We start from the raw sequence: 11,202 nt of genomic DNA, 5'->3' as shown, positions 1-11,202 counted from the left end.
CTTCACTGACCTTTTTCTTCATATAACAATAGACATCACCAAAAGCTCTTCATATTGACCTTCTTCTTCAATCATCATCTACGATGATGGAATAAGTACTAAGATCACCAAATAAATCTGCATACAAGTTATCTCTTGTTAGATTTAGTCATAATGGTGAATGATTTGATGCAAAGTTCAGTCATAATACCAACATCAAGTAATAATATCACAACAAGTTCTGTATCTGTTAATGTTTGAAAGACAAAATAAGAGGCTAGGAAATTGCTAAATTCTATGAGTTCGAGATAGCAACTATACTTCAAAAAAAAAGTACAGAACAAGAAGAAGAAGAAGAAACTGCTCCTTTGATAGGTTTAGAACTAACATGCAACTCAAAGCACTGTATTCCACATTGTAACAATGACACCGTTACATGTGCCGGTATCAGTTTGGAGAGCTAGAAAAGGCAGAAACCCAGACATGATCATAGTGGTACATGCTACACGACTTGGTAACCATGTGCTTTACGTTGCTTTATATTTCAGAAACAATGTTATCCTAAATCTAAAAGTGCTGAATAAGCAGGACATTATCTTATAACCTTAACATATTATGGCCAAACAAAACCATGTGCAAGCATACACAGGAATAATGACAGACGGGAATAACAAGTATATCTCTTGCTATAAGTGATAGAATATCAAATCTTGCAGCATTGCTTTTCCACCAAGTCAGTATATCAAACTTCGAACCATTTTTGTTGTCTTTTGTTGGTGAGTAAATTTGCCACCAACACTATATTTTGCAATAGACTAGCCACAAAAAGGAAATAAAAACTCGTAATTTGCCATCAAAGATGTACTCTGAGAAGGATTAAATTCGACAATCAGATAGATTGAGTTTTGAAGTAATTTCCAAATGACAAGTAATTTCCACAAGATGTGCTCTAACCTTTTTAACAACTGGGGACATTGAATCACCTGAAATTGAGCAGCAGTGTTGGTATCCTAGATCTTAACTGCTGTGAAAAAGATCAGAAAAGTAGAAGGTGAATTAGGGTTTATAAATGCTACAGAAAACTCACTGTTTTAAAGAAATCAATAATTGCAAGGATCAGAAATAGAAATCTGGGTTTAGTGAATTTTCACCTGAAAATTAGTTTGGATTTCAAATTAGGAGGAAGAACCACTCACTAAACCCTTCATTAGCTTTGCAAACTCAGATTCCTCGTATTATCTTTTACTGAAATTGAAAAAAATAAAAAATGAAACAAAATTCCTATTATCTTTTACTGAAGTTGAAAAAAATAAAAATTGATTATACCTTTCCAAATGGTGAGACTAGTTGTTGCAATGCTGCAATTCTTTCTCCGATTTTTTCTTTCTTCACCTGTCGATTCATTATCAAAATCACTAATAAAATATCTGTTTATGAAATCTAAATCCTTAATGAGACTAATTACAAAGAATTTGATGACATGCAAAGATGAAATTTTTTACCTTGACAGGTGCTCCAACTGAAGGTGGGGTTTCTTTTTTAAGCTTCTTATTAGTAGTTGTTGTTGTTCTTTTGGTTGTTTGAGAATTCGTACTACTCCCTAAACCTGATACTGGGATTGGATTGTTACAAGCATACCCATTCTCTCTATCTTCTTGCTCTATCTGTGCAAGGTTTCCAATTTGACCCCTCTGCATCAAAAGATTCAAATAAACATTAAAAATCTGTGATATAAGAGGTAAACTGGGAAAGAAAGTAAAAAAAGGAATCTGGGTTTTACCCATACCTTTGAAAATTAGTTTGGATTTTAAATTAGGAGGAAGAACCACTCACTAAACCCTTCATTAGCTTTGCAAACTCAGATTCCTCGTATCCTGCAACATGAATGAAACCCTATGATTTTTCAATCAATTTAACACACAAAAAAAAATGAAACAAAATCAACTTTGAAGTTGGATCTTACCTTGAATCAACCGATTAAAGGGTCCTAAACGAGATCTGTTAACAGATTTGATTTTGATTTGATTATGCTTCTGCGTTCTGGGAGTTTCTCTGCGTAGAGAGTCTTCTGGTTTGAGAAATGAATTCAGTTTTTACTTTTTAGGTTGAGGAAAACGAAAACCAACGGCTGAGATTAAACGAAAACCAACGGCAGAGATCAATAGTATAAAGATCAACGGCAGAGATTAAACGACCAACGACAGAGATCAATAGTATAAATAGGCGGGTATGCTGGTAGGGTAGGATAATTTCGAGCTTTACCCGCCACCCTACCCGTTTACTGGCGGTTAAGAAAATCTTTACCCGCCACCCTACCCGCCAAATAGTGGATAGAATAGGATACGGTTAAAAAACTGGCGGGTAGGGTAGGGTTGGCGGGTATGGATAGGATATGTGCACCCCTAATAAAAACAACAAAAAAATCATAGGTAAAAAGGTGTGAACCTTTGATTTGATACGAATAGTATGGTTTTATTCAAGCAACCAAAGGAAGTTTAATCCCTACCAAATAGTTTGTTTTTATTTAAGAATAGCTTATAATATAGATTATTGTGATAAGAGCTTATGAAATTTTGTTTATTTTATTTCTTGCACATTTTGGTTTTGTAATATATTCTCTAAATAAAGAGAGCATTAAATATTCTGTAAGCAATAAACAGGCCCGTGCATCGCACTGGTGAAAAACTAGTCTAGTTAATTGTATAAGAACCTTCTTTTTTACCAGGATGAATATTTGATATCTTAAAGTCACGCAATGTGATGCCTAATCAATTGACACCTACAACAACTCAGGGTAATAATTCACTCAATGTGTCGCTATTGCCAACCTGAGGGATCTTATTTTAGTAGGCCATGTTGGTTTTCCCATTAATTCGGAATATTATTTTTTTCTCACATTCGTGAGGGTTGCAGTCCTCGCGGTCGGGTATGAAGTACGATCTGGTTAAAGTTCCTTTCACGTTTTGGCTGTTTGAGCATCTCAAACTCCAATAATATTGGTCTAATAATTCAATGGGGAAGTCGTTGTTAAACTTTCATTTGCGAAAAACATCATTAACCCGTTGACGTTTTACCGTTCGAGAAAAAAATTCACTTGGCCGGTGAAATATCGGCGAGGTATATATATATATATATTTATATATTCTTTCTTTTCTGTGATACGCGAAAGCCGGATTCCGGTTCCTACCCGAATCCAACCAGTTAGATTGATCACACTGTCAGCCCAACGCCGCTTAACCCACTATACAAATTAATCTATTACATACCTTTACAATGTGTCACTATTGCCAACCTGAACCCCTGCTTCCTAGTGTTCTGCTCTCGGTAATCCTTGCTCTTAGATGGAAACTGATGACTAGAACCGATCCTGCCTGTACCCCATATTGATAAACTAGCAAGAACCAACCATCCTGTCCGATGCATATGTGGATAGATATATGCTTATTTGGAGAGAGTTTTTTTTATAAGGTAGTGAATCAAATCAATGGTATCTTCAAGATCTTTATTTAATTATAGGGATATAATTACTAGTCGTATGTGCGTTACAATATTAACTCGCATACAAAAAACACACGTAAACCAACTATTATGCCAATAATGCTAAAAGGTCAATTTTGTCATTCAGCCAATCAATCATGCATAACCACCGCCGTATAATGACGCTAGCTAAGGCCTGAAATCGCCCGAAGGTGTATCTTATGAAACTATAAATACCTCCACATTCACAACTAGGTTTGCCACACCATTTCACTCTCTCTAATCAATCATCCATGTACAACCTTTCTCTCTTGAATCTGGATACCAAAAATATATTTAGATCAACTTGGCAATTTTGATGGCATTTTCTGTTTCACAATATAAAATATCGATCAAAACTTTTTTGTCGACTCGGATGTTTTCTGAATTCTTTACTCAATACACACCTGATTGCAGGTTCGTCTCTTTCTCTCTGCTATCAACTAATTCCATATTTGTTTCTGCTTAAGGGACTCCCAACGTTATATATATGATATAGTAGCTGATTTCTGTTCTTTTTATTATTTGTGGCAGTCAAAAATATCAAATTCTTTGAGTAGTTTTTATTTTTTAATTCAATAAATATACTTTTTTTTGTATGTGTTTTTTTTTTGGTTTAATCAGTGTGATTATATTAATTTTTTTTTTGGTCTTACTCTTCTTATAAATTAGAATAAAACATAGAGTTTCGACTTAGTCATCAGTATCATCAAAAGATCAGGTGGAGTGTTGGAGATTCATCAATATTCTCGCTGCTCAGCATCGTTAATGATGTAGCAGTGCGGAATCAACCATTTTTTTTCTTCTTTCCAGCCAAACCTTTTGAGTCTTCTTGATGATTCCTTAATAGACAAGTCCTGGATCAGAAAGTTGCTCGATCTCTTGGTCCCATTATTTTGGAAAAGTGTTTCACCAACAGGGATAGTCCTTTTCTATCTATCTCCTTCTAGTGACACGGAGGAGATAGGTTCCCTTAGCTTAGCTGTCTGCAAGATAATCACATTGAATGTTTTAGATGCCTTAACGAATTGGACAGTGGTCGAGTATTTCCTAGAATGTCCACATCTCATTAAATGAATCCTAAAATCACATGTGGTAGAGATTCAACTAGCAGTAACACTACGGCCTTAATTGCGTTTTAAACATTAATTACGTGCTATAAATTGCCTAACATAGATATAAGAATTGTAAATTTTTTTTTGATAAAGAATAAGGATTGTAATCATATCTCTCGGTGATTTCATTCTTTTTCTTTTCCTTTTTAATGAGAATTATTGTCAGGTGCTGTAAAACTACCTTTCTGGTAAAAATAAAACTACCTTTCTAGTGGTTGGCAAAACCTTTATGTGAATGCCAAGGATAGCATAGTACAGTAGTTGGATGGTAAATACTGACTTAAAAGTAGTGCGGGAAGTAACAAATTTCTTTCCCAACTAACAATTTAATTTACCAAGTTTTTCCTCCATCGGCTGATCTATGTCTACATCTATCCGAAACAAATAAGAGTACATTGGCAATTACAAACAGATTAACATCCTAGATATTGTTCTCCGTCCCAGATTTATAAGAGGGCTAACCCACGATACCATGACAGGATATTTGAACAAAAAAATTCTAACCACTCAAATTTCTAACTAAACCAAGCTTGTATTCTTTCGACTAATATTTGATTTGATTAAAAGAATTGCTGATTGTCAACTACATGATTAAGCACTTGGAATAGGAGACTTTCACGTTCTTTGTTTTTATATTTTATTAAGCCTCCACCTATTGTTTGGCATATCGACAGAACTTGACGTACCTTTATTCCAAGAAGTATCTCTGTAAACAAATTACCGACCAATAGAATGTTCAGAACTTTTGAAGCATCGAAAGTAGCATATTTTAATTTTTCACTTTTGAGATTCTTAAAATAAAAAATCAATTATACTTACCGGATCTAGAATAGCAAAAGGGAGTATATTTTTTAGTCATTTAGTATGAAATCTAATGGTGACTCAGTAACATAATATGCATTATTGGTTGGCTAGCTAAGCCACCTAGTGTTATTTAATTAAGTAATCACTGTATTATTCATAATCGAATCTGGAATAACTCTGAATTATTTAGGAAAAAACAAAGCAGTAACGTGGCATAATAAATAAACGTAGGAAGGGTTTCGTGGCATGGGTTTATTCTTGCGAGCATGTCGTTTTCTTGCTGATCTTACGGGTTTGTGTTTCCTGTGAGCATGTTGATATACATGCTGATGTTTATATAATGGTGGCAGATTTTGGTTTTAGCAGCGCTACTAATTTAGAATGTCTGTAACTAAGATATGCCGCCTACGTTGTTACTTCGCAAGACCAATTCAAATCCAATTTGGGATTAATATAAGTAGACTAGTGACGATCATTCTTTTGTTTTCTTTTCTCAGGAACTTCTTACTCTTCTACTAGAGAAGAAACTTTACAAAGTAGTAGCTAAGAAAAAACAACCGAAGAGAGAAAAAACAGAGTCTCAGCTCATCTTCAAGCAGTCTTTATCTTAGTTACTTCGATCCGGATTTGTAAAACCAAGAAAGAAAGAAAAAAAGAAAGATGGGATTTTTTACGCTATTAGAGGTGGCAACCATGCCTGTATTACAGGTTCTAATCATCAGTATTCTGGGTGCTTACATGGCTACTAACTACTGCAATCTTCTTACGGCTGATGCTCGCCGACAAATGAACAAGGTAAACTTAACATAAAACTGACTCATACCCTGTATTTGGTTGAAATATGAAAAAGAAAAAAAAAACTCATTTTAATCGGTTGCTATGAATTATGTATCTTTGTTACTGTATAATCTGATTAAGGCTGAGATGTTCTTGTTCATGAATGCAGATTGTATTTGTAGTGTTCACTCCATCTCTCATGTTTGCAAGTCTGGCTAAGACTGTAACCCTCCAAGACATCATCTCATGGTAAGGCCATAAGAATTTACTTCCTTACAAGTCGCATGCAAACATGGTGTATCCTTTCCAAAAAATAAACCAAATTACGTAGATGGTAGGGCCAGAAGGTCTCAAATCACGATCTCAAAAATTAAAAAAAAAAAAAAATTGCCTAAGAGCACTTGGGGACCAATGTCATTTTTGTTTCAGCTTCTGTATCCCGAACCTTTCGCCTATCTCCCTCGATGGGTGGTCCTAAGATAGGTTCTTTCTATTACGGCATCCACGCTAGGGAGAAATGCGCTCGATGCTGAAATGCAAAATTTGCTGGATAATGATATTATCTCAATTTTGTTACATGCAGGTGGTTTATGCCAATCAATATTGGGCTAGTATTTCTAATCGGGGGAAGTCTCGGATGGGTAGTTGTTAAAATACTAAAACCTGAGCCCCATCTTGAAGGCCTTGTCATTGCTACATGTTCTGCAGGTGATCATTCGGTCGCTCTCTGCCTCCGTCTGTCTCACTGGATTCCACCTGAAAATGAAGTTGTTTGAATTAACATGCGTTTTTATTTATCGATTTGAGCAGGAAACTTGGGAAACCTTATGTTGATAGTAGTCCCTGCAATCTGTAATGAAAAGGGTAGCCCATTTGGTGATCAGAATCTTTGCAACAGTGTCGGGCTCTCGTATGCATCATTCTCAATGGCGGTAAATGAATTACACACTGACGCCTGAATTGATATTCAGTGAGTTGACTTGAAACTAATTACCTCTTTGCGACTGATAATGATGCAGCTTGGGGGTTTCTTCATATGGTCGTACACCTACCATCTTATACGAACCTCGGGCATAACTTACAGAGCAATGCAATTGGCTAAAGAGACTATCCCAAAGTTACCGAATAAGGATTTTGATGCCGATGCAGAAACTAAACTTCTAAAAGAAGATGACGAAGACGAAAAATTTGCTGTAGTTGTGTCATCTCCAGATCTCTTTGACGAACAAAATGAAACGCTTGCTGTAAGTCATCAATTTTTCAACTCTAAAGATCGGTTTTTGGCTGATACATTTCAAATTTAATTATTATGTTTTGTCGAAATCTCCCAATTTCAGATTATAACACAAACATCATCTGGAAAAGTAGTTGCTGACGAAAAACAATCGGTCTCTGACAAAATAGTATCAGTTCTTCACCAAATCGTGGAAGAGTTGCTTGCTCCTCCAACAGTTGGTGCAGTAAGTTCGCAAATTGATTTTACATGTGCAAATACAATTCTCCAAGTCCTTGTACATCGTTCAAACTTTAACTCAACAAATGACTTGTCCGTTCTCATCAGATTTTGGGTTTCGCTTTTGGAGCAACCCCATGGCTAAAAAGTCTCATCATTGGTGATGGAGCTCCTTTGAGAGTCATCCAAGATTCCATCAAATTACTAGGGTGTGTATTATTCATACTCATCCAACATTTACATCATTCATTTTCTCTTTCACATTATTCTTGTCAATGTGAATAGCTTTTTTCTTTTTTTGTTTAGGGATGGAACAATTCCCTGTATTACTCTTATACTAGGAGGAAACCTTACCCAAGGTTTACGTTCAGCAAGATTAAAGCCTATGGTGATCATTGGAGTTATTGTCGTGCGATATGTGGTCCTTCCGGTGATCGGTATGGGTGTTGTCAAAGCAGCAGGTGATTTTGGTCTCCTACCCGCTGATCCATTGTTCCGATACGTCCTAATGTTACAGTTTACTCTGCCACCTGCCATGAATATCGGTATGTAACGTTTCCTTTAATCTGCATTTGCATCAAGATTTTTTTTTTTTTTTGACATCATAACCATTCTATAATTCAATAACTCATCATTTTCTGATGTTAATCAATGTAGGTACCATGACACAACTATTTGATGTGGGTCAAGAAGAGTGTTCCATTCTGTTCTTGTGGACATACTTGGTTGCTTCTCTCGCCATTACCCTTTGGTCAACTGTGTACATGTACATCTTATCTTGAGCATCTATATCTACGCGACATCCTCATGCTACAGATAGATCATTACCATCGATCCCCGAGACAAAGCTATCGTTCATAGTTGCTAAATTTAATCAGTTATTTGTGTTCTATGTCTGTAATACTTATTTTTTAATATTGAAATTGTAACATTGGAAGTAAAAGTTCAGGGGGTTAAGTCAATGGCTGTAGAAAAGTTATGTTTGCAGTATTTATAAGAAAATTTGTGCGGAATAAGTATGGATCATGTGCCTCATTGTTGATTTGATCGGAATGAATAAATGAATAAAAATTAAAGAATGACAGAAATCCAATTGCTTCAGCGATTAGTAGAATGCCGTAAATAACAAAATCTTCTCTACCAAACCCTTATATTTTCTCTGATTATTAGCTGAGCTTAAGGCTAAATTTAGAACCGTGTTTTTTTTTTTGGGGACTACTCAAAAATGGAGAGGGATTACTTTGTGATAGGAATGTCTACCCTATACTTATACGGGTCTCCTAAAGTGTGGAAATGACTAACCTACCCTTTACTTATATATATATATATAATCACCTCCCCCATCACCACCACTACATATATATAACCACCTCCTCCCATCACCACCACCGCTCACCATCACCAACCACCACCGCTCACCATCACCAACCACCACCGACCACCTTAAATCACCACCACCGCCACTCTACATATAGCTTAATTTAAATCATTAGCAAAACAAAATCAAAATTATAACAAACCCATTACTTTTCATTCGTTTTCCGTTGAAAAAATGAGAAGTAATCATCAAAATGAGTTGAAAATGGAAGTTACAGAGAGAAGTTCGGCTAGGAATTATGTGAAAAATTTTGTCGAACTAGCCGAACTCAACTTTAATGGAGGTTTTTGTTTTCAGAGGAAAATTCGGTTAGGACGAAAAAAAATGTCCAAGCCGAACTTATAGTTTGGTTACGTCGTAAAAAGTTCGGTTACATCGAAAAAAGTTCGGTTATGCCACAAAAAGTTCGGTTACATTGCAATTTTTTTCTCCTAACCGAACTTTTCTCTGAAAAACCTGCATATTGAGTTCGGTTACGTCGCAATTTTTTCTAGACGAACTCCTAGTTCGGTTACGTCGCAATTTCCTTCTCCTAACCGAACTTTTCTCTGAAATAAAAAACTCCATTAAAGCTGAGTTCGGCTACCTGTGTTTTCAAAAATATTAGCCGAACTACACTTACAGATGAGTTCGGCTACCTGTTCTTCAGATGTCGTAGCCGAACTTTTTTAACCAAACCGAGATCAATTTGTAAATTGTTCATTTTTAGGAATGTTTTGGCCAATTCAAACACTATTAACTAAATTTGAAGTATCCGTGAGTACCCAAAACATCATATTCTTGTTGTGGCTCTTAAAGAAAAAGATCTTAACCTTTTTTTTCTTCCAAATCCCTCATCTTCATTATCATCTTCTTCTTCTCCCTCTCAATAATTCTTGTTTTGAAAAAAATCAACTTATTAATTTAATCTCACTAATCATTAATTAACTCAATAATCATTACACTAATTTAATTACCAAGGACAAGTTTGGTATTAAAAAAGAACTTAGATAAGGGACGACTCATTATTACTTCTAATATCCACCTCAAATAATGGAGAGTAGTTGCCCACCCAAACACCATTTTTGAGTAGTACCCAAGAAAAACAGTTCTAAATTTATGCTATGGCCTAGGGAAGCCAGGCCTGGCTCCGCCCCTGGAACCAATACATCACTGTTTTCTTTACTACCCAATCATCACATATTGCATATAAGGAAACCGTTTCCGTCTCAACCTTAGGCTACCTGTATAAACTTTGTCTTTATTTCTTTACGGAGATGTAGAGAAAAAAAGAGTCTTTTTTCACAAGGAGAGGAAGATCAGAGAGAGTGACTCGGGAATCATCCTCTGCAACTGATAGACAAGATCAGGAGGACTCCAGCGAAACGTAAGTCAGAAAATCAAGCGGTAGAAGGTAAGAGGACTCTCATATGGTAAAACCCTACAAAATATATAGTTATTCTTTCTCTGTTGATGTCTAGATCATTATACTCGATATTTGGGAGGAATTCAACTACCGGACTTGGAAGGACCATTACCGGAGAATATGAGTAATGGCCAATTAAAATTTTTCAACGGTTTCTAAAGAAATGGTTGACAAGGTTGTTTGATTTCACAACAATGTGAAGTTTCAATTCATTGATCAATGTATTTTATATACATGGTTACAATTGTATTTACAAAAATAAGGAAAGGAAAATAACTAAAGATCCGGGAGACTTAAAACAAGAATAACAACAAAATAGGGAAACAAAGTGTGTACAACAGAATGTCGTCATGGGAACGACAACAGAATGTCGACATACGTCGTCATAGTAGTCTGATTATTCTAATACCCCCCTCAAGTTGGAGCGGTAGAGCCCGAATGAACGCCCAACTTGGTAACCAATCGGCCAAACTATGGAGCACCTAAAGGCTTTGTAAAAATATCTGCAAGTTGATCGGAGGACGGAAGATACTTCGGCAAAATCAATCCACTAATCAACTTCTCATGAACGAAATAACAATCAATTTCAATATGTTTAGTACGTTCGTGAAATACAGGATTCTGAGCAATATGAATTGCTGCTTGACTATCACAGGAGATGGTGATAGGAAGAGGACATGAAATGCGCATGTCATTAAAAAGATATCGCAACCATTGTAGCTCAGCTGTTAAGTTGGCCAATGCACGATATTCAGCTTCAGCCGAAGAGCGAGAA

At 35.9% G+C, this 11,202-nt stretch overlaps 1 protein-coding gene and 1 long non-coding RNA gene across 3 annotated transcripts; one reads left to right on the top strand and one right to left on the bottom strand.

Annotated features, from left to right (window-relative positions):
- LOC113352950 lies at nt 1–1,608 on the bottom strand. 2 transcript variants are annotated; one of them, XR_003361002.1, is made up of 5 exons: nt 1,482–1,608; nt 1,306–1,371; nt 1,131–1,224; nt 934–1,003; nt 1–117 (listed from the first exon to the last, which is right to left on the bottom strand). It is a non-coding gene; the product is annotated as an uncharacterized LOC113352950 (long non-coding RNA). The 2 variants fall into 2 exon arrangements; XR_003361003.1 differs by having other exon boundaries at nt 934–1,000.
- Nucleotides 1,609–3,707: 2,099 nt separating this feature from the next.
- Nucleotides 3,708–8,728, top strand: LOC113346841 (protein PIN-LIKES 7-like). The gene is made up of 10 exons (XM_026590377.1): nt 3,708–3,912; nt 5,912–6,209; nt 6,361–6,440; nt 6,775–6,899; nt 7,002–7,123; nt 7,211–7,435; nt 7,529–7,651; nt 7,753–7,853; nt 7,951–8,189; nt 8,302–8,728. The coding sequence occupies exons 2-10, from the start codon at nt 6,075–6,077 to the stop codon at nt 8,424–8,426; spliced, it is 1,275 nt and encodes a 424-aa protein (XP_026446162.1). The 5' UTR covers nt 3,708–3,912; nt 5,912–6,074; the 3' UTR covers nt 8,427–8,728.
- The last annotated feature ends 2,474 nt before the right edge of the window (nt 8,729–11,202 follow it).

The sequence above is a fragment of the Papaver somniferum genome, chromosome 2, assembly GCF_003573695.1.
Source record: "Papaver somniferum cultivar HN1 chromosome 2, ASM357369v1, whole genome shotgun sequence".
Lineage (NCBI taxonomy): Eukaryota > Viridiplantae > Streptophyta > Magnoliopsida > Ranunculales > Papaveraceae > Papaver > Papaver somniferum.
Note: the sequence above shows the minus strand (reverse complement) of the source record. Positions and strands in the feature narration are given on the sequence as shown.